Here is a 25,384-nt window from a genome sequence, read left to right on the forward strand (position 1 = left end):
AGCAGCCAATTCAGATTATGTTTGTGCATCATTTAGCTTGCTTTTTTTGTGCACAATAGGTCCCTTATTAGGAAGGGCTAAACATGCCTATGGAAAGTGTGCAACACCTTTAGTCCAGTCAAATGACCCCAGCTGAGAATTATGGAGAGTAATAATTATGGAGGAAATTGATCTAAAAAGCCAATCAGTGTCTAACACTTCAGTGTTCCTAAAATGGAAAGAGAAAGGCCTCCAAGGATTCTGGCAGGTATAAACCATAATGGGCAGCCTTCAAAAGAGACCTTTCTTTATTCTGTGTGGGAAGTGGCAGCTTCATAACTCTGGCTTCTTCTATTACAAATCCTCCTCTCATTTCTTTAAACAGAGAGAGGTTGTTTTTTTCAGGATATTATTGAGAGTCTGCCTTTTTCTTCCTCCTTTGCTTTGTTTTCCTTCACAACAGGATCTCTAAGGTACATCATTCCCAACAGGTGCAGCACCAGTCATCATCCTCATTAGGATTCAGCTAACCTTGCTGCAAATGAGGTGGCACAGTGCTAACACTGCTTGAGCCAAATTCACTCTTCTGTTTCTTCTGGGGCAATTTACCATCCTGGGAATCATAAACCTGAGGAAACCTCAGCACTTTCACCAGCTCTTGGGAGAGAAACCAACTGCTCTGGCCTGTTCTCCATCTCCCTCAGGGCTTGCCACACTAGACCTGATTGAGCAGCTGCTACCATGCCAATCCCCTGATTGCACAGCCTCAAATCTCACAGAGAAACTGCTGTGCTCTGTCAAAGGAGCCAAAGCAAGCAGGGCTTGAAGAGGGCACTACTTAAAACAGCAGTGACAAGACTGGAACTGAGGTTCATCTCAAAGTGGACTCATTCCCCTGGGATCAAACACTAAGTCGTTTTGTTTCTGGATGTATAGTGGAACATAACTGCAGGAGCTCAGTAACAGTACAATGCATTTAAAGAAAAAAAAATAATAAAAAAAAGGAGGTTAGCCCTCACCTTTGGGAATAGCAGTGCCGCTGCCGAAAGCTGACTCCACCACCACAGCTCCGACTGCACTTGCTCCATTCACCCCAGCTCCCCCAGGCATCAACCTGCCGTTTCATCCGGCGGCCCTGGAAACAAAAAACCCCCACAGACACAGCAAAAAGAGATGGCAACACAGGAAAAAAAAAAGAAAAGAAAAGAAAATGAAGCAGAGATCCTATGTGTTCTGTTGCAAAAAAAGGCTGTCTTGCTGTGCTGTATTCCTAACATGAAAAGTGGCACACAGTAATACATCAGAAAGATCAGGTCTCTGGTATCTAGGAGTATTAGCTTCCCAAAGCCATATAGCACATCCAGCTTCATAATCTCTCTTAATTGCTACTGTTTGTCTATTCACAGAATTTCAGCACTTTTGAATAATGATTTAAAAGAGGATAACATCTTCATCTCAGTGAGGCAGCAGGGGACAGCTTCAGGGACTTTGGGCACTGTCACTCCACACCAGATCAATAGAGCCATTTAAACCCAAATCCTTGTCTCTAAGTCCAATTCTTAAGAAAAGTAAAGGAAGCCGAAAGAAAAGTTCCAGAACATACTTTTTTTCTGCAACAGAATTCCGTATATGGACCTTTATTCCCCTTACTGAACTGTGTCCAATGACTATGTCAAGGTCTGGGTCATCATTAGCAAAACCCTTACTAATTTTGTATTTAGAAAGTTGGATACAGACTTTAAGATAAATAACCATGTTAATATTGACAAAAATTTACAAGTGTGATAGAACTAACCAAAATACATTATCTTGGAAACATAAGAAATATCGTATTTTCAGAAAAAAAAGGCCTTCTGCAGCTGATAGGATCCACGTATAGCAGGACATGTGTGGTTAGTGGGACAAATGGCAATATCTTAAGGAAAAAAAATGAATGTTTTCAAGATCCAGTAGGATTAATTCTGCTTGAAAACAGAAAGTAAGTGCAGGGTTATGTGGTGACTGACACTGTGAAAACAGGGTTTGCTGTGCAGCTTCACCTGTAGGGCAGTTTATGTATACAATTGTACCATTGAGGAAGTAGTGCAGGCCATTTCAGCACTCTTCACTATTTGCTGTAGTGAATAGTGGGCAGGCAGAGAAAAAAAAAAAGGTAAAAAATTATTGTGATCTGATCTAACTCGTCTCCAGACACAAACATCCAAGCCTCTGCTAGAAATAGGAGCTAGTCTAATAAATCATCCAGTGAGTCCAACTCAGACAAGACGCATGGGTTAATCCTCCCTTGTCATTTAGACAGGTTTTATAGTTTTCCACACACACTCTCTGCCTTACTGTAAGCTAAGTTACAGTCTTGTTTCTTTACTTCACCCTCTTTTAAGGAATAATTCCCTGCAGCTGGCAGAGCAACAATCAGAAATATTAGCCAATCATATCTATGCATTTACTACCAAATTACCCACAACTATCTAGCTGCAGAGTCACCCCAAAATTATCATCTATAGTTCTCTAATGTGAAACACTTTCTTCCTAGCCCAGCTACTTACTTTTGTTCACATAAGTCATGTGCATTTTTTTCTAATACCTCTGGTTCAGACTAACTCTGTTTGCCTTTGGTCTGTTGGTTCAGTGGCAATGCCCGGGTTACAGCCACTTCAACATACCTCCTCTTGGCCAAGTCAACATCTTCCTGACCCTTTGCCAAACTCTTCTTCCACTCTTTCACTCCAGACATTCAGCTCACTGTTTGTCTTCTGCATTCTCATTTGCCTTTCTGGGCATAATCCCCACAATAGTGTTTTAGCTTTCAGCAAGGTTTTTTCAGCAATCTTATTTTCCCAAGTTCTTCTTTCAGACACGTAATTCCTCCCCCTGTAATCCCTCCTCCCTTACCCTCAAAAGAATAAAATATGCTACTACTCTGTTTCTCGGCAGTCTTATTCCTCCGTATCAACTGACTGATTTAGGAGCAGTATTAGCTCACCCTGGAAACAAGGGACCTTTCAGTCAGCATAAGGGAGAAGGAAACATGTAGATAAAAATCCAAAGGAAGAGCATTTGAAAGTCAGATTACTGGTAGGCAATTAGGATAGAAAGCCCTTCCTTGACACACACACCACCCTGATAAATATTCTAATACCCCTCCTAGAGAGCTAGCATTATTTATTCCTTCTGTAGAGAGTAAAATCTGCAGGGACTCTTTGTTGTAAGGCTTATGCATCCACAGAGTGCAGGAACAGTAATTTTTTTCAGTATCACTCCATTTATGTACACCCCAAAAGGAGCATCAGACAAAAGAATCCTCCCAAAGCTGTACAGTGTCAGAGAAACATATTAACAAGGGCCCAATTCCCATATTTGGAAATCTGCGTATGGTCCTCATTACTTCAGTTACTGCACATGTGTATGCAGGCAAAGATAAAGCTCTGTGTTTATAATAAATAATAAATATATTATTACATAACCTGATAACAGGACATTTTTAGATGCTGTCAGCTGGTTTCTGTTCCAAAAGCCTCTTTCTGTTCTGTTCACACTCTGGAATGCTTTTATCTCATGTCAGCCAGGACAACTAGATTTCATTCCCTCATGGATTTCAGAATGAAAAATCTACAATCTTCATCACTGTTACAAATTCATTTGGTTCCATTCTTCCCTTTCTTCAATCTGACATACATACAAGAATGCAGTTTTTATCTGCATAAAGTATATATTTTAATGTTTCAAGAGAAGAGAGAAAATGCATACCATCTTCCTTGACTTCTAAAAAACCCCCAAAGAGCAGTCAGTTAATGCCCAGTTGCTCTGTTCAGTTTTATCACCAGTTGAGACACCAGCAATGCATCCTTTCTGGGAATATTGATATTGCCTATGACCCTGGCACTGTGGTTTCTCAGGGCTCATTTGCATACAGGCTGCTGTGGTATAGAAGTTTAGAAGGCCAGGGATTCCATTTTTATGAACACTGCATTGCTTTCATCTGTTCCTAGACAGACGAACTGCTGATGTAGTTGCAGCATCTGCTGTTACCAGGCCAACGGTATCTGATATCATCAGCAAGTAAAAAGCTATGCCTCTGAGTCATTAGACCTCTAGACCTCATCTGCAAAGACAATTCCAGTATGCATCACATGCAAACAAAAGAATTCTGGAAAAGTGTCCTAGATAGCTTATTATATCCCATGTAATGTTTATTTTTGTGTATGAAACATGCACTGGAAGAGATGCTATGAATGGGACTTGACTCAGAAAGACAGAGAATGTTGGCACTATGTAGGAACACTTTAAAAGGGGTCCTTGAAAGACTTTGCAGTCAGTTTGATGAGATGGATAGGAAACTGTGCATGGGAAGAGGACTGTGCTTCCCAGACAAAGGCATTGCAGGCATGCAGTGATCCACAAAGTTCATATCACCAACTGTGGACAAGTGATTCAGTGGGAATAATTTCCTAGTGCCTTGTTGCAGCTCAAATACTAGAAAGCTATCAAAGCCAACATCAATTTATTATACAGTCCCAAGTGAGCAGTGAAGTTCTGCAGTCACACGTCCAAACAACCTACATCTCAGGTAAGTTCTTACCCCTTGCTCTTCAGTTACCTTTCAGGACTCAGAGATAGTCACCCTGAATTATTTTGTGATTCTTTTTGGTGCTGCTTTTCCAGACTGACGAGCAGCAACAAAACATCCTGTTACACCACTCCAGCAGTCTCTGCTCAAAGCACTTGGTTACTGATAACCACGCTATGCCCAAGAGGTTTAGGACAAGGCCACTGTTCGCTTTTAGCCCCAAAGGTTGCACAGCTTTGGCCTACTGAGATGCAACTGAAGCATCATTTTGGACACTGAAACGTTACTGTGACTTCAGGAGCTGTTTCACTTGCTTGCTAGGTTCCACTGGGATCAGACACAAATCTCAGTACCAACAGGGAAAACATGGCAGGAAATAGAGGCTGATGACAGCCTCTACTGGGCTGTTACCCACTGCAAACAGATATTGCTCACAATGACAAAATTAGTGATGTGGTGTTACAGTTGTGTAGTGTTTCCATGGCTTAAAACTACAGTCAAAATCAGACTCTCTCTTTAACCTTTCTTGGTATTTTTGAAGTAACACTTCATCATTTCATTTGATAACTATCTACTTTTTGGTGTTTACAGTTTCTGAAATATGGTTAATGTTTATTTCCAACACCCTTAATTGTAGCATCATTTAGGAAACATAAGGGAGAGAAAGGTGAAAACCAAATACTTTACAAAAGAAAACTATCACTACTATCACTTGTGTAATGGTTTCATTGTCAAAGTCTTGACAAGTAAGAAGTCTCCAGTGAAAAAATGAAACTTTGTTAACATTGAATAATAAGTGCTTAGGGAAAAGTTAATTGCTGAAAGATTTATAACAGAAAGGGAAGAAGAAAGAAAAGTGTCAAGGTGCCCTAAAGGCTGGCTGTTCCCTGTGGGCTGGGGGCTGGTAGTGACAGGCTCTCCCAGGACAACACAGCAAGCCATGGAGCAACACAAGCCAGGGAGCAGCCCCAGCCCTGGGAATTGGGCAGCTCCACCTGAAACCAGGCTGGGAGCTGGAACTGCAGGTGGGCCTGGCTCATCAGGGTCCATGGCTGGCCATAAAGAGTCGCACAGATCCTCACTGCAGCATCACTGGGGCAGGAGCCAGCAGTCCCAGGAGGCTACAAGAGGGTCCTGGGCAGTGGGATGGGTGTGGAGAGCCCAGTCAGCATGAGTAAAGCCTGGTAGTGCCCTCAGGGCCCTAACAAAAACAACCCACATGGAGTGTGTCCTTACACCATGTGCTCTTTGGGATATGAACCATTTCCTTCCCCTTTCTATATTCAGAAGAACTATCCAGTACAGTAATGACCACCAATAATATATTTCCACATAGCTAAGCTCTGCATGACATGTGGTATCCAACCCTCAAACTTAACTGAAAGGGAGCTGAAAACATTCAGGATATCTTACATGTTTATAATTTAGATATCTGCTGCTATGTCAATATACATTTTCAAGGTGGCTCCATCTGCAACCAGCTAGGATATTAGCCAAAAATGCTACCAAAAATGAGCTAATGAATACAAACCACATCAGCAAAGCATTTTTTTATAATTCTGTCTTAACCATTAATCTTGGCTCAGACACAGCAGGCTTGCAAAGAGCTTTGAAGGTGAATAATGCCAAGTACCATTTCTATGAATAATGAATAAGCAATCAAAGAATTGTATTTGAGCAAAACTAGAAAAACAAGAATGAAAGTGAACAAGATAGTGACAGCAGGAAGCGAAATACAAAGTGGTGCGGAAGAAGTGAGTATCTTATTAAGACAAGCTGCTTTACGAAGATGAGGAAAAAAACGCAGGCTTTGTTAGCTTTAATGGCTTGTGGTTTACATTCACTGTGTACATCTCCTTTCATCCCACTCTCACCCTAGCCATGGCCCATTAGCATATCCCCTCTAACACATCCAGTAAAATCCAGCAGTTCCCCGACATCTTCATTTTCTCAAAACACTTCAGATTCTCCCCACGTCACTGAACCCACTCCCTCATGGTTCCCAGCTCTTTTCCGTGTTTCCTGTTCAACTCTTCAACACTCCTCACTGTGCTACTTCTCTCTGGGCTGTCCCACCCTACAGCTGGCTCCTTCCACACCCAGATTTCCTGTCAGCTGGGCATGATATGGTGCATGCCTGGTGCACTGCACAGCCAGGGAAGTGCTGCCCCACGGGACTGTGCCCTGTTGCTGGCCAGCGGGCAGAGCAGGTACCAGTTACTTTTCAGAAATGGAAAGGCTTCCAGAAACCCTGGGTGGCCTGGAGATGAGGAGGGAATTTAAAGAACTCTAAAAAGATACAGCCATTGCAGAGAAGTCAAATTAATTCTTGGAATCCTTGTAGAGGAAATGGAGCACATTCAGAAAACTCTACAAAGAGGATGATTGTGAGTAAACTTTATGACCCCAAACTTATTTGGAAAAGTGGACAAAACACACAGTATGAAGTCACTAGAAGTTGTTTATCCAAGGGGCCTAACAGGAACTCCAGGTTGAAATGGATAAACTGTTACATACTAGCAGACAACCCTCTCAGCTAAATCCGCTTCAACATGTGATTATTGGAAAGTGGAAAATCTGACACCTGTTTACAAAATGATCCCAAGGGAACCCATGGAACTGTACATTCACAGAGCGTAAAACTGACGTCAACTGATAAATTAATAGAAGTTATAACAAAGAACAGAGCTTGCAGGCACCTGCATAAATACAGGATGTTTTGGAAAAAGTCAATAAGATTTTTAAAGGCAAATCCTTCTAAGAATATTGCAGTTCTTCAATTCACAAACATATCAACAAAGGTAACCTGCCAGATACACTCAGATTTGCAAAAAACTTCCAAACAAATCCTTCACCTAAAGCTTTGAAGAAAGTTAAGCAGTCAGGACAGTTCTTCAATGGATGATGAGCAGGTGGCCCAAAGATGAAAGCAGGAGTAAAATCTCCATCCACTGCAAGAACTGACTTTAGCAGCAGAACTCCATAAGGAACTGGAATGCCTCAACACATTTATTAGTTATGCCAAAACCACAGAAGTAATGAAAGCAGATGATAAAGGTAATACAGGGCAATAAAAGACAACAGCAAACCAGAGACATACTGCAAAGAACTGTGGGAAAACATTTTAGTATAAGTGATTTATCACTAAAATGACAGTGGAGATTTAATGTAGGCAGCTTAAGTGACACACAGGGGAAACACAAATCCAATCCCAAATTGCTATTATTTATTAATTATTAATTAATATTAATAAATCATTAAATGATAGTTGATATTTAGCTCTCAAGAGCAGGATCTTGGTATTATGGCTTCAAAGAAACATTGACCAAATTCACGGAAGAGAAACAGAGACATCTCAAGCTCAAAGGGTTCATAAACTGGAAGTGTATTGGGGGAAATTGTACTTGCCTATCTTTTAATGTTTTTTTCTAGACACGTTTGTGACATAGCTGGAAACAGGTTATAGGGCAAAACAAACTGGTCCTACTGGGTAAAATTATTCTTGTTTTCTACCTTTCCCTCCATAGGAATAATAGTACCATCTTCTCTTTCTCTGTCCTCACAGTAATTTTTACTGTTTCTGTATGACTTTAACTTTGATGTCCTTGTGCATCTTCTGCCCTTTGTTAAACTTGGTTAAGCCATTTAAAAGTTTATTCAACAGATTAGCACTTTAAACAATGTTAATTTATTCAGAATAAATTAAAAGCCACCATTTCAACCTAGAAATGCAGATCCATGTAAAGAAACAGTGTTCAGAGGAAATGTATGACTTGGACAGATCCAGTATGTCAGGGAAACTGAACCTAAGTGGTGGCCAAGCAAAACTTCTCCTTTCATTCAGCAAGGCTTCAGGAGGAACTATTGACTGTGTGCAGGGGGTAGAGCCTAATGCTACAGAGAAATGTCAGCCTTCAGAGTCTAGGGTATTTCAGTCATATCCTTCCAAAAAAATCACCAAAATCTCCAAGCTGGAGATAGGCAGGTGAACAGATTAGCTGAACAGAATATATTCTATTTCTGGTTCTTTTAACATACAGTATGATTTTTTATTAGATGTGAGACAGCAAGCTCTCATTTAAGCATATTTCCATCTGTAAGAGGAAATACAGCAACTAACAAACTCTGCTTCATTTCTGGTCTCTCATCCCTGATCTTCAAAGGTGGCCTAGAAAGCAAAACACTTACTCCAAGTGATAATTGCCTCTTTCCCCCCCACCCTCACTCTCTGTTCCTTTACACCTAACAAACACGTAATGTCTTCCTTTGCTAACGCTTCCACTCTACTCTGCAGGTCATCTTTTATCTTACTGAAGTCCAGCTCAATTTCAAGTCAGGGGAACTGTTCTCAAGCTGCATTTACTTCAGAAAAGTCCTGCTTCTCACTCAGAAAGGAACAGGAATCTCAATTCTTAATTGCTGCATTCTTTTTTCTGATAATATCACATTGGCATAACATAAAGTAATCTCTCCCAGCAAAACTATACCACATGGCTAATACTTCTAAGACCAAAGAAAAGAGAAAAATGAACTAACCAAAAATCCATTCTCTTTATTTCAAGTGATAACTCTCTCAAGCTTTGAAGCAGGAGACAGCAATTACTGCTTTGGAGATAACATCCCTGGAACCAAAGGCACTAGCAGAATTCTATTATTTAATTGCCATGTTAGACTTTTCATAAGATGTGCCACAATAGGCCTGATGACTTTAACCTTTTAGTTCTTTCAGAAATACTTTCTACAAAGCACTTGAGTTACAGATGTTGACACTTCTTAACAGAAGTATCTTTCATTTCTTGTAACAACGCTGAGAAGAGCATTTACTTACTGAAAATGCAGAAGGTAATGTTGTCAGCATAAGCAGAAGGAACAGGTTTTTCATCTCTGCCTGTGGGAACAGAAAAATTACTCATCAGGATTGCTTGCTGTTTTGCTGTTTGGTGGAAAAGCTACAATACCATGAAGTAAAAATGGAGGTGCAAGTAAAATCAAGGGGACAGAATAAAAGTAGTTCTACCACTAGACTCCCTGGACAGATGAAGGCATCTGCAAAGATTGAAATTACCCTGCACAGAAGGCCAGGATATAGTTACTAAGAGTGAACATTCCCCTGAACTTTCCTCTGGTATTAGGAGAACAGCGTCCCCAGGCACAGTGGAAGGTGCATGCTGTTGCATGTCTGCTCTCCCACCCCTTTGTGTATACACCTGATAAAATACTTGAAGATTGCAATGACTTCAACCAACCCAAGGTAAAAAATTCCACAGTTAACATTTCTGTATCCTACATTCATCTTGTGTGGTTGTGCTTATTTAAAATCCAACAGTTCATCGTGGACTGCTATAGCTAGATTCCACCATGAGTTGTTACATCCCCTCTGCAGAGCTAGAAAGATCAGGTCATGTAGGCTGGTATGGCAGCATAAAACAGTTCCTAATCTTGGTGTGTTATGTACATTTGGAACCACAATACTTCGTTGATACATTCCCTGTTGCTACTTAATCCTTCCTCTTTTGAGTTGCAGCCCACACCACCACTCACCAGAGCTCACAGCTGTGACCAGGGACACTTCAGCCACCACAGACTGACTCTTTGTCATCACCATTTTCTCATGACCTTGTGACCAGTTAAGCCCAGGAAAAAAAATAAAAAAAGAACTAGATATTCCTAGCACAGTTTTATCTAGTTTGAGCTTCTTTCTAACTTGGGAAAGGAAAGGTAAAAGGAGAAATTTTCCTTTCATAGTACACACAAGTATCAAGGAAGAAATGTTTATCTCATCAGTCCTTAGCAACATCTGTTTTAGTATTAAAACTTCATTTATAGCTCCTTTAGCCTGATCTATTAAATCCAGATAAAATACAGAAGGTGAATCACTATTAACAATAATAACATTGATATGAAATCACTGTTACATGAGGATATGACATCAGAACCAAGAAATAACCAAAATGGAACTTACTTGATCTGGTATTTGAGTATTTCATGTTACTTTATGATGAGCAGCCATTTTTCTTATAGTCCTAGGCCTCAATGAACACATCTTATTACAGCTCTCCAAGTCCATATATATCATGGATTTTAATACTCCCAGCATTCACCATGCTGAGAATAAAAAGCTTGTTCTTAAATACTTCCTCTTTCAGATGTAAAAGCTACTAAAAAATTCATTTGCACCAAATCCTATGTGCCAAATAGCAAAGGGCAGGGAAAATGGAATTGGGAAAACAAGCACTGATAAACTTCTCTCCCTAAATAGAATGCCAATCATAAGATTCATAAGAAAATGAAGATACGGAAGCTTTTTATATGAAAAGACTTCCATTAGTTTTGGTTTAGTCATTCTTAGGAAACCAAGGGAAGACTGTGTATCTGCCATCACCCACAGGTGCTACTACAACTCTTCCTATTCAAATCAAGGAACAAACAACCTGGATACCCTCCAGAAGAGGTAAAAAATGCTGAATGACCTTATAATGTGCCCACAGCACTAGGAAAAGGCACTGTGAAAGCAGCATCTTTCTTGAATGGTGTTGGTACCAGAAGTAAATATTTGAGATCAGCTCCTATTCCTATTACCAAGAGGAAAAAGATTCATCTCTTCCCCAGCACTCCTGTCTCCCATATTCCATTTCCAGCCACCTCTCAGGTCCACAGATACGCCTTGAAAATCAAATCCTTGTTGTGCTGCTAATGAACTGTGTGCTCAGCTCTTTCTACCCTCTGAGCCAAGAGGCAGATAGGGAGCTGGGACCAAACCACACAGGCTCCTGGAGAAGAGGCTGGAGGAGCAGATCACCAGGGCTAGCAGTGCTCCCATTCCCCAGGTAGTTAGTATCTTAGGTGTTTTTTGCCAGACAGGAGAAAAAGATTCTCTGAGGAGACAGAGTTGGATCCCAATGTATGGGGCAAACCTGTGCACCAAAGCAGCAAGAGGTTAAAGCTCTGGTGCTTGCTTGTAATTTTGTGCCATTGCACTTGCATGGAAATTGCTATCATATGTCCCAAATTTAGCATTAAAATGTTTAGACCATCCAGCTCTATTAAACTTGTCAAGGGATTCCAGGAAGGATCAGCAGAAGGAAAAACGGGCCCATCTGTACCCTATGAAATTCCCCACTGGAAAACAAATCTTTTATTTGATTACTAAGGATCAACAAACTTGTTATTTTAAAAGCTTCCTCAGTTGTAGAACTCAGCATTGATTCCTTTCACCTTAGTTTCAACCACAACAGATGGGATTGAAGAATCTGTCTGAAACCTTAAAACGGGGTCAAGTTCTGTTTCTGGATTTAATGGCCCTTTAACTCCTCATAGGACCTGGGGTACAGAAGCATAAGTTTATTCTGCTCATTTGCCATTCTTCTCACTGCAGGCTGGGTATGTGGGGGAAGGAATGAAAAGGACAGTGTTTTGCAGTTCTTTCACTTGTAGCAACAGCAGCTGCTGCTCCCCGAGCCTCCTGCCCTTCTCCAGTTTTCTTCAACCCTCCCCAGCTCCCTTTTCCCACTGTGTGCTAGAACAGCATCTCCACCCCTCCTCCACCCAGAAACAGCAGCAAAGCCTGAGGGGAAATAGTGACTTTATGCTCAAGCTATGGAACAGCTGCTGGAAAGCTCACAAGGAGGAATTCCTGCCATAGTGCTAAAATATGGAGTTATCTTAGGGAGAGGGTTTATGAGTTCACAACAAGAAAGGAACAACCAGGATCTTTAACCAGAAATAGAGGTGTGCCCAGCTGAAACCTCTGCCCATACACCAGAAGAGATTCAAATTGTCACATCTGGCATTAACTGCTCGAGTGAGAAGAATAAAAGGCTTGAAGTGGGCAGTGGTGCCAGCCATCTGTGAGCTTGGTCAAAAAGAATCCGCTTCAGAGTTCAGCTCTGGACTGTTTTCTATAGGAGATGCTGACCCAAGCTTCTTCAAACACTGGAGAAATTCAAACTGGGATCTAACTTCAGCAGCTCAGGAACCTTCTATTCCAAAACAGGAGGGTGAGAGGACCACAGAAGAGATAGCTGGAATTTCCTAACTGAACAGAGTACAGGAACTCCACTACCACTGGAAACTGGGAGAAGCACCCTTATTTCAGGGCTAACACTGAACCCATTTAGGAAAGAAGCCTTTGCCTTTACAAACAGAAGTTCTAGAAAAGACAGAGGGGCAGACTTGGAGACTTCTCTATGGTGGAGCCAGCAGTGAGCTGCTGTAAAAATATTTTATTTAGTTAGAAACTCTTATCCAGGGCCAGGCAGGCTTAGCAAGACCAGTCAAATCTTCATGGAGACCAGGAGTATGTTTTAGAATCAAGGACAGTTTTAATGACTCCTATATTTACTTTATGTGTGTAAATCCAGCCTTCCAATGCACAAATAAAATTCCTTACTTAAACTTGGCTACTTTTTCAAACAACCTCTTAACATCCATGTTCCTGGGGAAACAAGACCTACATTACCTGTATATATATATGAAAAAATAACTTTGTTGTCTAATTTCAGGGTCTCAAAGCAATAAAGTTGTATTTTGAGGGAAAAGATACTCCACCAGGATGAAGAGATGTGTTGAACTTTCAATCTGTTTAGATGGTGACTTTTTCTTTTCAACAGGAAGGAAATCCAAACTTACAAGTAATGTTATGAATAACTTAGCCTTGTGTAAGCAAGAACTTAAGATGTTTAGGCACTACGGAATCAGATCACAAAGTTAGAATAAAACAAGTTTCATGAGTTTCATTGCTCACACATTTATCAGGTTTTCTCTATTCACATGTGTGGGTCAGGGATTGCTCCAGGAGTGGTTCATAGGCAGAAGGCAAAAAGACCCCTTCAGGGTTCTCACTTGTGTAGTCTAGATGTGATTTAGCTGGACATGCAAAGCCACCCAGCATTATTGACTTTTGCAAACCCTTACAAGTCATTTCAACTCCCTTTTGGGAAGCTGAATTACACAGTATTGATCAATCACTCCCTTTGAAGTAACCCTGACACAGAAGCTACCTTTGCATGCACAGCTTGAGATACAGGCTGGCCACCCCAGCAGTAAGTATTTACCTCCTGCAATATCAACAGAAGCAGCTTATTGTAAAGTTTAGCACATCCAGCACTAAAGCAGATGTTGCCACAGGGGTCCCACTACTCACACTTTTTCAGAAATTCCTTCCCTTTCCTCCACTCACTCCCCTTAAACACATCAGATCTCACTTTGATGTTATATTTTTAGAAGTTTGGTTAAAGGAGGTGGGAAGCCAGAATGGGCAACATATCATCATCCTGTTATTCAATGACACAATTTTTTTCAGTCGTTGACTGAGAGCACAGTCTTTGAGCTTTCAGATTCACTACATTTTCTAAAGACGTTATGATTTTGCTTTGCTCTAAAAACCATCCAGCATATCTTTGTTCCAGCTTGCTTTTGTTTGCCTTGACAACTGAGAAACACCTTTTAAGTTTTTGCTGAAAGAATTAAAAAGGAAAAACATGCACACAGAGAAATAAGCTAAGATGAAGGTGGGGAGACAAAGGGACTCCATGGAACAGGGATCAAGGATAGGAAAAAACTTCCCTTTGCTTAAGATGTGAGCTGAGTGAGAAGAGCACAAGGACCACATCACACAGCCTAGAGGAACCAGGAAACATCACCACTTTAGGCAGATGATATCACATTCAAGATACTTCTTAATAATATACTTGTTTTCTTCCCCAAACACAATAAATCATCCATTTTTGGAAAATTTTTCAAAGGAAATCATGGATCTTATGTCCTTTGGGTTCGGGCAAATAAGCCAAATAATATCTATGTGCCCGTTAAAACAGAAGGGTGCTGAATTTCCTTTGTCTCGACCATGCAATGAACCACATTCATGAAGAGCTGTTTGTATACAAAGCAAGGGGTAAATGTTTATAAATGAGTTCAAACTGGACTGGCTGAAAGGGCTTAGAGGGAAAGGAGAGAAAACAAAACACAAGTTGTCTGAGCAGAATTTTTATGGCAGTGCCTTTACCAGTGGTATCCAGATTTAATAATTAATTCTAAATATGTGTTAGAAGTTGAAGAATCCTCTTCAATAAAGTAATCCCATGGAGATAGACTTTCAGCCATGTTATGTATATTATGAAAAAAACCAACTTTCAGCTATAATATCTTTAATTCACCTTATTAAATGAAAATTCACCTTGTTAAATGAAAAAAAAAAGTTAGAAAAAGCTTACTAACACAGTAAAGCAGCAGAACACCAGCTGGCTGGAGAACTGAGTAGTGGTAACACAGAAGCATCCTTGAACCTGCTCTATCAATGATTTTCAACTCAAGGCTTCAGGTTAATTCCTAACATGAATCTGCACCAGGCCATCGCTTCATGTGGCTGACACAGACTGATAATATTTTTTACAGAGGACTTCTACAGTAAAGGAAAGTTCAGCAACACCTGGGGAAGCCACAGCAGCCTCTGAATACTTAAATCACACAACACAGTAGCTAAAAAATCATCAGGCTCAAGAGCAAGATCAACACACAGAGATTCCAGTAAAGCCTCACACCATACCCTATGAGTGGGTGGGGAAGATGCAGACCTGCCTCATTTTCACTCTCCAAAATCCACAATGATGTATCTCAGGCTTAGGTAAGTGAAGCTGCGTCTTCCAAGCAAATGTAATCACTATGCCAGCCCTTTGCAGGAGCTAGTACACTATTTCATGAGGGCAATTTTCTGACTACCTATTAATATCAGCTCAGATTCAATTTTATGCAACTAGCCTCCCACTATTAGGTTTGCAGCAAGAGATTTATTATAAGGAGAAGAGATAGGATTCTGCCTTCTATTTTGGTAGTCTCACTGTGCTTAGCTGTTAATTAAATCTGGGAGCATGTAGGGATAACGACAAGCACACAGACTGATTTAGACACTGCTAAAAGAAGCCACACACTGCCTATGGAAAATGCATGACAAGGATATAATACCCCAAACACTAGCATAATTGAAGAGGAATGGCTAACCATCTTTTACATTTACTACTGTCCTGTGACAACTTAAGCTTCATTTCTGTGAGTTATTTAGGCTGACCTGAAATATCACCTGACACTGAGCACTGCTGCTGTTTATAAGGAATAGAATGGATTGGGTTGGAAGGGACCTTAAAGATTATTAGTTCAAAGCCCCCACCCCTGTCCTGCCATGGGCAGGGACACCTCCACTAGACCAGGTTGTTCAAAGCCCCGTCTGACCTGCCTTGAACACTTGCAGGGATGGGGCATCCCCAGTTTTTCTGGGCAACCTTATCATTAGTGCCTTACCATTTTCTGAATAAAGAATTTCCTCCTAATATCTAATCTAAATCTCCCCTCTTTTAGTTTAGAACCATTACCCCATGTGCTATCACTACCTACTGACATAAAAAGTCACTCACCATCTTTTTTTTCAGTCCCCTTTAAATACCAGAAGGCAGAAATAAAGTCTTTCTGGAGCTTTCTCTTCTTCAGGCTGAACAATCCCAGCTCTCTCAGCCTTTCTTCATAGAAGATGTGCTCCAGACCGCTGAGCATCTTGTGGCCTCCTATGGACTCACTCCAGCAGCTCCATGTCTTTCTTATGCTGAGGATCCCAGACCTGGACACATTATTCCAGGTGGGTCTCACAAGGGCAGAAGAGGAGAATCCCCTCCCTTCCCCTGCTGTCCATGCTGCTTTGGATGCAGCCCAGGATGTGTTTGGTTTTCTGGGCTGTGAGCGCATACTGACAGCTCATGTCCAGCTTTTCATCCACGAGAACTGCCAAGTTCTTCATATGGGACCACATCAAAAGCCTTACAGAATTCTAGGTAGATGAAATCAGCCAGTCTTCCCTTGTCAACCACTGCAGTTACTCCCCCACAGAAGGCCACCAGCTTGGGCAGGCAGGATTTGCTCTTTAGTGAAGCCATGCTGGCCTGTCTTGCAGCACCTCCTTGTCTTGCACGCCCCCACACTGCTTTCTGGAGGATCTGCTCCACAATCTTCCCAGGCACAGAGGGGAGGTTCACAAGTGTTTAGTTCCTTGGGCCTTCCTTTATCCTCTTTTTAAAAACAGGAAAAATGTTTCCCTTTTTCCAGTCACTGGGGAGTTTGCCTGACTGCCATGACTTTTCAAATATCGTAGAGAGTGGCTTGACAACCATGTCACTCAGTTCACTCAGGACCCTGGGATGCATCTCATCACCACAGGCCCCACAGACTTGTGCCCATTCAGTTTCCACAGGTGGTCTCAAACCTGCTCTTCACTTACAGTGGGAGGGACTTCACTCCCTAACCTCCACCTAAGCATGTTACCCTGAGACTAATCTCTTACAATTCAAGTTTTTGAGAATCTTTAGGAAAATAAAGAATTCTCATGCTAGAAGATTTCTTCAAATTTATTTAACTTCATTCCATCCCAAATATAAACACAGCAATTTCTGTGCTGTGCAATGGGTTAAAAAATAAAAATAAAAAATGAATGTTATTTCAAGAGGAGATTTTAAAGCCATATAAATTTTTCTCTGCTTCTCTTTGCAAGATTCACATCTCTGTTCAGTGAGAGGATGTTAGCACTGCATTCAAGAGTATGCTTGTAGGATATATGCACAGGGAACACCTGTAAAACCTTTAAATAAATTTGCTTGGGGACTAATAATAGACAGGAAAACACGAGACTATTTACTCTGAACTTCATGTGGGTTTTGATTGCTGCTGCCTCTACATTGTTTCTGGAAGCCAAGATAGTTTTTTCATTTAAAGTTAACTCAGTTATATATATATATGTATAAACATGTCAAACACAGCACACTTGTACAAGTACATCTCTTCCCTAAGGAATCGCCCCTACAGACTGTGATGCAGACACACCTTCAGTGCTACGAGGCAGAAATTCCCCAGAGAAATCTGTGGGCTTGCTTACATTACTGTGCAAGAGAAAGATGAGTAACATGAGGTGAACTAAAAGAAACAAAAATGGAACAAAATCACAACCTAAAGCAGAACTTTAGATTAACAAACTTAGGAGGGAGAATACATGCTAGTGGAATTGGGGCTGCTGTCTCTGAGAATACTGGCCCTAGCATCTTTCATCTGTCACTAAAAATTAACTTCATAAAAAATGATCTTAGGAGGGTGCGATCACACTGCAGTGCCTGGAGAGCTCTCAAAGGAAGCACATGCTCGACGGTGTGATCACAGCAAAATGACAACGGTGTGATCTAAAAATAAATTGGTTCTGTGCTCTGAAGCTGGTTTCTCCCACAGATGCCCAAACCAGAGCCTCCAATTACTGCTTTAAGGGCTAGGCAGAGAAATAAACAATCTGTGGATGGCACTTGTTTTCTATGCATCACGTCTGCATGTCAGGAAGGTGAGCTTATTACCGTGTGAGAAAGCATAAACAAAGGTTTTGATCATAGGCTGTGCATATGATATGAGTAGACACCTACTCAAGTATTTTAATATAAAAGCCCCTTCCCCAACATCTAGAAACCCTTATTATTCATTGTCTAAGACAAGACTGGACCACAACAAATCACAGTTTGGATCCAGAAGTGCTAAAAAATGAGCCTGTGAAGCTGTATCCAGCAGAGCATCATTTTGAGAGGAGTAAGTTCTTTTGACAAGTCCATCATACAGTGGGCATAACTGCAAATGACTGTCCAGAATGCGAGCAATCCTCCATCAGTGCCTGGGCTCAGCAGTGTGCCAGGTACACTGCAGGGCTCACAGCACTCCTGAATTGTCCTGTCCTCAGACCTAAGAGCAAAGCAACCTATTTGCTCTGGTGCTCACTATCAGCATCAAAATGCCACTGGAGAAATATTTCCTCCTTCATTCAGCTGATGATGAGCCTGTGATGCTAATTGTGAGGACTACTGTAATTTCATCCTGTGTATTCTAGGTGCTGTTCTCATACAAAACTGAGCTCACATCCTCTTACAAAAAAGCTATTTGTTTGCTGTGTATTATAAGTCACTAGGTACATACATGAATGAATAAAATGGTTAATGTTTTATTAGCATTTAAGGTCCCCACTGAACAAAGAGAAAGCCTTCTGGTAGCCTAGGCTCTACATGTCCTGAGGCACAGAACAGTATTTTGCCTTATTTACATTATATTCAGAAGAATATCAAGATCAAAGGGTTTGGTTGCTGTTTTATTTTTTTTCTCTCAGGTTTCCTATTTTTTAAAAAAAACCCCAAAAATAATAAACTTTGCACCTTTGACTCAAAAAGTGCTACGAAGAAAACCAGTTGCAACAATGAAGCTGCTTTCCTGTTTCCTCAACCGTTTTAGCAAGTCTGAACACAGCCATTCCCTGAGACTCTAAAAGAATCTTGGTGCCTAATTTGAAAAGCAATTAATTCCCTGAAGCAGCTAGATTAGGTGAGATCTACCTGCATTCTCCTTTACCAAGCTGGTAAGCAGCTGGAACAGAGAGAGCCCATCCCAAAGCCAAAGGGAAGTGATCTGCATCAGAAGTTACTGCACTTACTGAACAGCAACATTTAAGATCATCCATTCCCTAAATTCTCTACACAGTGGTGGCTATTTTCCCTTAAAATTGAGACAATTATGGTTTTTGCCTAATATTATTTTTAACATAAATACATATAGAGACCAGCAAACAAAGCTCTACATCCTTCCTTGAAAATCATCTCAAATCACTCCTCACACACCTATCAAATGCTACATTCAGAGTGGATTGTTTACTAGCAAACAGATTTGAAACAGGCAAATGCTACAAGGAAACTATCCCAACAGCAGCATTTCCGTGATGTCATCAAGCGCCTAAACTCATGGAGAAAAAAGATTTCAAAACCAAACACCTTTAAGGCGTCAGGACACTTCACAGTGTATAAGAACTTGAAAATAGGCCCAAAATAGAAGCCTCAATTATCTCACATTGGACAGGAAAAAAAGCACAAAACTTACAGAGACAGCAAATTTGCTCTGTTTTAACTTTTTTTCCTTTTATCAATCAATTAATTCACTGACATGAACAAATATTAGTTTAAGCTGGTGCCATACCAAAGACACTCATTGACTTTATCCACCCATGTTCCTCATCCCAAATACCTCCCTTTGCTCCGTGTAAGAGCAGAGCATTTGTCCTGGAATCCTGGAGTGAGGCTGTCCAACACACACATGGCCGTGCAGCACACTGACTGCCTCATCCTCACACTGCACCTCGGAAAGAGTGGCTTTTCATGGCTGCACTCTCTGCACAGACTGGGGATGCTCTGGCATTCAAGGGTGTGGGACATCTCTGAGAAGCCAGGATAAAAACACGTAAGCTGCGAGCCAGTTTACAAAGGAGCTGTTGAAGGGCCTCATAAGTACAGTGCAGAAAGGGTAAGCATGTGTTTGCCTAGACACTTTCCAAAGTAACAAAGGTGTTTACAAACTCATTTTAAGGTCTCTACAGGGAGGCCTGAAGAAACCCACCATCTCAGTAAGCTTCTGTGCTAACACCTAATCCTAGTCCTAGTGTCTCCATTCAAAGCTAACATTACCTTCATCAAAGCTTTGAAACTCAGTTTCAAACCAGCTGCTCCTCTACTTCCACCCGACCACCCACCCAAAGGGAGCACCCAGCGCACCAGGCAGATCTCCTGCCCTCCCACATCGCTTCCAGACCATTACCTGCTCCGTGCCAGGACAGCTCCCTGGATCCCTGCAGCCGCCGCCTCGGCCTGCCTCGCACCTCAGACTCCCTCAGGGATGGCAGATCCGCTGCCAAAAAGCTTTCACAGACAGCTCTGGTGGCTCTGTTTAGCCGGGCCTCCCTGCCAGCTCCCCTCACGCAGCTGGAAGCAACACGGGAGCGCTGCGGAGCCACGGCCTCCCCTCAGCACCTGCTGCCACACGAGCAGCAGCGTGGCTCTCCAGGGCCCACAGTCAGGGACCACAAGAGTCGTAGCACCCAGACAGACTTTTATTCCCGCGTGCCAAAACTCCCTTTCTGCAGGCTGCAGATTGCCTCGCACCCTGTGTGCTGACAGAGCGTGTGTGTGACCCCGCGGGCTCGGCCCGCATCCCCACAGCGGCGCCTTCCCTGCTCCTCCCGGGCCCGACATCGGGAGCAGCGCCTGCGGGCACGCCAAGCCCCGCTGAGGTTGGGCACCAAGCTCATGGAGCATCTTCTCACCCTCCCTCCTGAGAAATAAAATTCTGCAGTCGTAAGGACTCTGGTCTCTCCCCTGTATTCTTTTAACTGAAATAAAAGAAGGAAAGTTGGGAAATGAAAAATAGCTTAAGGAGCATGAACAGCACTGAAAAGACTAATAGAGAGTAGGTATCCAGGTAGAAGGATCAGGAGACAGCCCAGAACACAAAGCCAACTCCTACCTTCGACGTGTGCTCACCTGTGACAGGTGAGCACAAGTTGGAGACACTGCAGTCAAGCTCCAGAACCCACTTTCCAGTCGTTCTTGTTGAAACAGTGGCACTTCAGCGCTCTTCTCTCCTGCTTCTGTTTGATTACTAATCCTTACTGCACAGGAAAAGCAGAGTTGTATTTCATTTAACCCCTTCAGCCTCTCGGTTTCTTCACACAAGTTTTCACTTTTGCTTTGGAAAGCCAGCGTCGTAAGCATGCACACAGGCACGCCTGCCTTAGAATTGTTTCTAGCTTCTGTAGTCTGTGTGTGAGCAGACACATCAGCTCTAAATTCTGCCTAAAGTTGTTGCAGGGGTGGAGCCCTTTGTAACTAGTTTTATTTTAGCTGTAGGCATCATATGAAAAGAGAGACAGCTATCCACACATCCCTTCGGTATTCATTTTCACTAAGTTCTTAACTCTGAAAAAAAAAAGTTTAACTTCACATTTACTTTAAAACTACAGGCTGAATCACAGTTCACAAATAAGCTTTTGACAAAAGAAACTTCGAACTTAAGTACAATTCACATTGGGTCTTTGCTGGATTAGGCAAAGTTAAGCAGACCCGTAAAAACTGAAAATGACAGCAATTTGGATACAGACCTGAATTTAACCAAAGATAATGGCAGCACAGGTTTCTTTATTTTTTCCCTCTAACAAATGCCATGCAATTCAGAAAGCCCCTGAAAACTCCCGTGAAGGAACAATTTAACAACATAAAAACTGTTAAAAGAAAAGGAATCTAGTTGGACTCATTACAAGGAAAAACTTGTGTTTTTAATCATGTGGATACTAGAGAAAACATTGCATAACAACTCATGTGTTGCTGTTGTTTTATTTTGCAAACAGATAAATCTGCCCCCCCATCGATTTTGTCCTCTGCTTAGTATAAAACAAATAAATAATGAAATACAAATCTAGAAAAATAGATTCTGGTCCAGCAATTGTAACAGCTACCAGCATTTCAATCCTATTTAATATTATGACCGAGGTTTCCTAGATTATGAGAATAGCTTTAAAGTTTTAACTTTGGGTTGGTTTTTCATGTTTTGCCTTCCGGTTTTGGAGTCCTTTTTAATCAGCAGTTCATTTGTTACCATAAGAGAGAGAGAACCTTGCTTTCCAAGGGAAAGATGAAGCTTCTACCTTCAGGTAACTCCACATGTTGGATCTTCCATGGGAGACATCAAGATGTGCAATGAAATCTCCAGAACTAGTATCACTACTGTCTTCTTGGCTATGCTGCTGCTTCAGACAATCAAAAGGGACAATGTCCTTGCCAACTCTTGACAAGCCTAGATGTGCACAGCTCCAAATGGAAGTTTCTAGCAGACTCGTAAACGCATCAGACACAGAAGCAATTTTATTCCAGGGATACAGCTCTCTTCATCCCTGCTGTTCAATCCCTGTCTAGCAGCTAGCCATGAAAGGTACACAAATCCCCTACCATTACTCATCCCACAGGGGACAGAGTTCAAATAAAAGTCACATCTTTTCCACAAGCAAAAGCAATCCTGTACTTTCCTGTCAAAGCTAACTCTGCCACGATAAACAAGGATAAGCCCTAACAGGAAATCCAACACAAAATGGCAACACCTCCACCAAGCAGCAGGGAATCACAAGATATTGAAAGACACAACACACCCCTGAAGAACATCTAATGGTGGTACAGGTGCACGGCTACCTATGTTATCCTTGTCAGAAGAAACAAAAATTGCACATTGTTAATGCCTAATTAACAATATAGAAATTATTGTCCTGCCTCTTTAGGTTCAAATTTTCTTTTAAGAAAAATAAATTTGGGCTTTGAGCCAAGCTGTGATCCCTTCGTTTTGCATCAGAAAGTGGTTACATGAGCACGTGCTTTTTCTTTTTCCACCTGTATTCTCAATTAGCCACTGGCTAATGCCATCCTGCTAGGTGTCACCTTATATTCTAAGCTTAATGATATTTGGTTAAACCAACACCTGAACCCCTAGCCTTCTATGAATACACCAAACTTTCAGATCAGTTTAAAGCTTTTAGCCCATTGGCAAGAAAAAGCTTGAAATCCAGTCCCAAAAGTTTAAAAACTAGAAGGCAAAATCCCCCACAACTTCAGATGAATTTATAAATACACAATCATTAAAATGCCTCTCATGGCAGTAGACCCTCAATTAATGTTTTTTTTTAAATACAAAGATTAATAATGTTCTTGTAGTTCTTGTGTTCTTGTTGATAAACTACAAGGGAGTATAGAGACAAGGAAAATGTGACTGCTCACGTTGGAATCTAGCCAGGATACATCCGAAAAACAGCTGTGCCTACTGCATTAAAGCAGATACTGTGTAAACACATCTGGATTAATTTTAACCCCATACAGACTTAATAGATGAGCTCCTGAGATGCTGAAATAAAAAAAGAAGCAACCAGACTTTTACCACAACTAAGCAACATGAAACATCAACTAAATTTCTTTTATTTAAAAAAAAAAGGAAAGACTAATCTGCTCATACTTCCTGGTTCCAGCAGAGATGTGACAAAATCAGAAGCTGTTAGTGTAGGATTTGAGCTCGAGGCCAGTGCTTACCTAGAAAAAGGCAATGCAAATATGAAGTAAACCTTTGCCCTGTGGTTTCACAGAAAGTTTTGTATATGTACCTTTCCTCTGGAAGAAAGGACATGATCTTTGTGTTGAAATTGTTTTCACCACTTACCCTTTAGTGGAAACAAGATAATCCACTGATTCAAGACCATTCTCATCTCCCAGGAAGACACTGACGGGTCACTATGGAATGAACACAGCAGGACCACAGGCATGTGCCTCTTGCCACTAGCTCTATCCAGCGGCTAGCCTGGCATCTGGGTGTCCCAGATGAAGTCAAGAAGGAACAGTTGAGATAAATGCATAGTGAGTGGTACTGCTGAACCCGATACCCCTTCTAGCCTGATCACTGAAGTGCTTTTGGCAAGGAGCAACCTCTACAGGAACTGTGGCATCGGGATTTCAACTGTTGCATGGCCAGAGTAAGTCTTCTGCTTTCTCTTTTGTTATACCTTTCGTGGGAATAAACTACCGGGGTTCCTTACTGCCAAAGGCTGTTTCCAAAGACTATCTAAAGGTCTGAATGCTTTGCTGGACAGGGCTCCAGTCTAACTCATTATGGCTGTCCAACACTTACAGCACTGTAGCACTTGGCTGGTCACCAGATGCCCACCAAGATGATCTATCACTCCTCATCCTCAACACGACAGAGGAAGAAACACTGATGGAAAAACTTGCCAAACATGATAAATATAGGAATTTTACTCACTGTCAAGGGCAAAACAGATTTGTCTTCAAAGAAATTAATTACTGAGAAATAAAACCAAAACACCTTGCTTCTTCCCCGGGGGAACTTAACACCTAACTCTTCTACCTCCTGGCTTCTCCCCCTGAGCAGCAAAAGATTCAGGCAAGACTCACAAAGCCTCCAAAAGAGAAGCTTGGGCATTCATGCAAGGAAGAGAAGAATATGTGTTCAGTTTGGTTTCAAAATCTGCACCTCCCAGGAGACTACTGTGATCAGGAAACCATGGCATAGTCAGATTACAAACTGGTGCTCTTGATCACTCACTTCACCATTTAGCTAAAGAGCAAGGATCTAGGGCATTGTGATTATGGCTGGGTCACATGCTGAACAAGGGGATGTGTACCTAGCTTTGCTTTCAGAACAATATCCAGTTTCTTTGGTAAGAGCAATGGCCTAATCAAGAGAAATGGGCAGCCATTACATTTAGCCTTCTACTTGCATTTTTCCCAGGGGATATGTTCAAATATTTCTGAGCACAAGATAATACTGAACAGTAATCTTACATCCTAGGTAAGTGTGTTGATGGCTGAATGAGAAGGTAAAGAAATAAAGGTCTCTGGGATGTCAAATCAAGTCCACTGCTACTGGGGACATTACAGCATGTCTCTCCATCAGCTGCACAAGGGTCTGAAAATTGGAGGCTTCATCTTACTCTGAAGACAATAAATCTTTTCACATACTGATTTACTAGCTTATTATTTTTTAAAGAAATGTCAGTAAATTTTGATTCAACCTGAACTGAGATTTTGTCAAACTTGAATAGTGCACCAGTAACTCCATTCTTCCCAGACTCTCACTATTGCAGGATTGGCACGTCCTTTTGCCCTCTGAATGACAGCTTCTCAGTATAGAGAATGAATCCCATCAACCCTTCAGGAAAAACAGCTCAATTTCATGTTCAGGAGACATTACAAGTCCTCAGAGGAAGGGTGGAAAGTGTATTACACACCGATGAGCTCTGCTGTACAAGTTAACTGCATCAAAGCCTGTTATCCTCTTGCAGTATCTCTTGCACTGGTTTATCTCTGCTGCAGAGGCCTGGCCACACATGCACTCTTTCAGGTGCCGAGGACTGTTGCAGAGGAGCTGACCTGTACAGCTTTTGTACAGATACAGCTACAAGCAGAGCTG

At 41.5% G+C, this 25,384-nt stretch overlaps 1 protein-coding gene and 1 long non-coding RNA gene across 5 annotated transcripts in view; one reads left to right on the forward strand and one right to left on the reverse strand.

Moving 5' to 3' along the window:
* The window catches only part of PAPLN (papilin, proteoglycan like sulfated glycoprotein), a 51,771-nt gene extending 28,449 nt beyond the window's left edge, over positions 1-23,322 (reverse strand). For 2 of the 4 annotated variants that reach the window (XM_033515004.1, XM_033515003.1), the window contains exons 1-3: positions 20,891-23,318; positions 9,375-9,434; positions 999-1,114 (exon numbers count right to left, since the gene is read on the reverse strand). In XM_033515004.1, the coding sequence (XP_033370895.1) occupies positions 999-1,114; positions 9,375-9,428 (170 nt within the window). In that variant the 5' untranslated portion in view covers positions 9,429-9,434; positions 20,891-23,318. Of the gene's footprint in view, positions 1-998; positions 1,115-9,374; positions 9,435-20,890 lie in introns of all 4 variants that reach the window. The other 2 variants (XM_033515002.1, XM_033515005.1) reach the window with 2 other exon arrangements.
* Positions 23,323-23,563: 241 nt separating this feature from the next.
* LOC107205490 lies at positions 23,564-24,991 on the forward strand. Its single transcript, XR_001521979.2, has 2 exons — positions 23,564-23,927; positions 24,764-24,991. It is a non-coding gene; the product is annotated as an uncharacterized LOC107205490 (long non-coding RNA).
* Positions 24,992-25,384: the final 393 nt, after the last annotated feature.

Source organism: Parus major, chromosome 5, assembly GCF_001522545.3.
Source record: "Parus major isolate Abel chromosome 5, Parus_major1.1, whole genome shotgun sequence".
Classification (NCBI taxonomy): Eukaryota; Metazoa; Chordata; class Aves; order Passeriformes; family Paridae; genus Parus; species Parus major.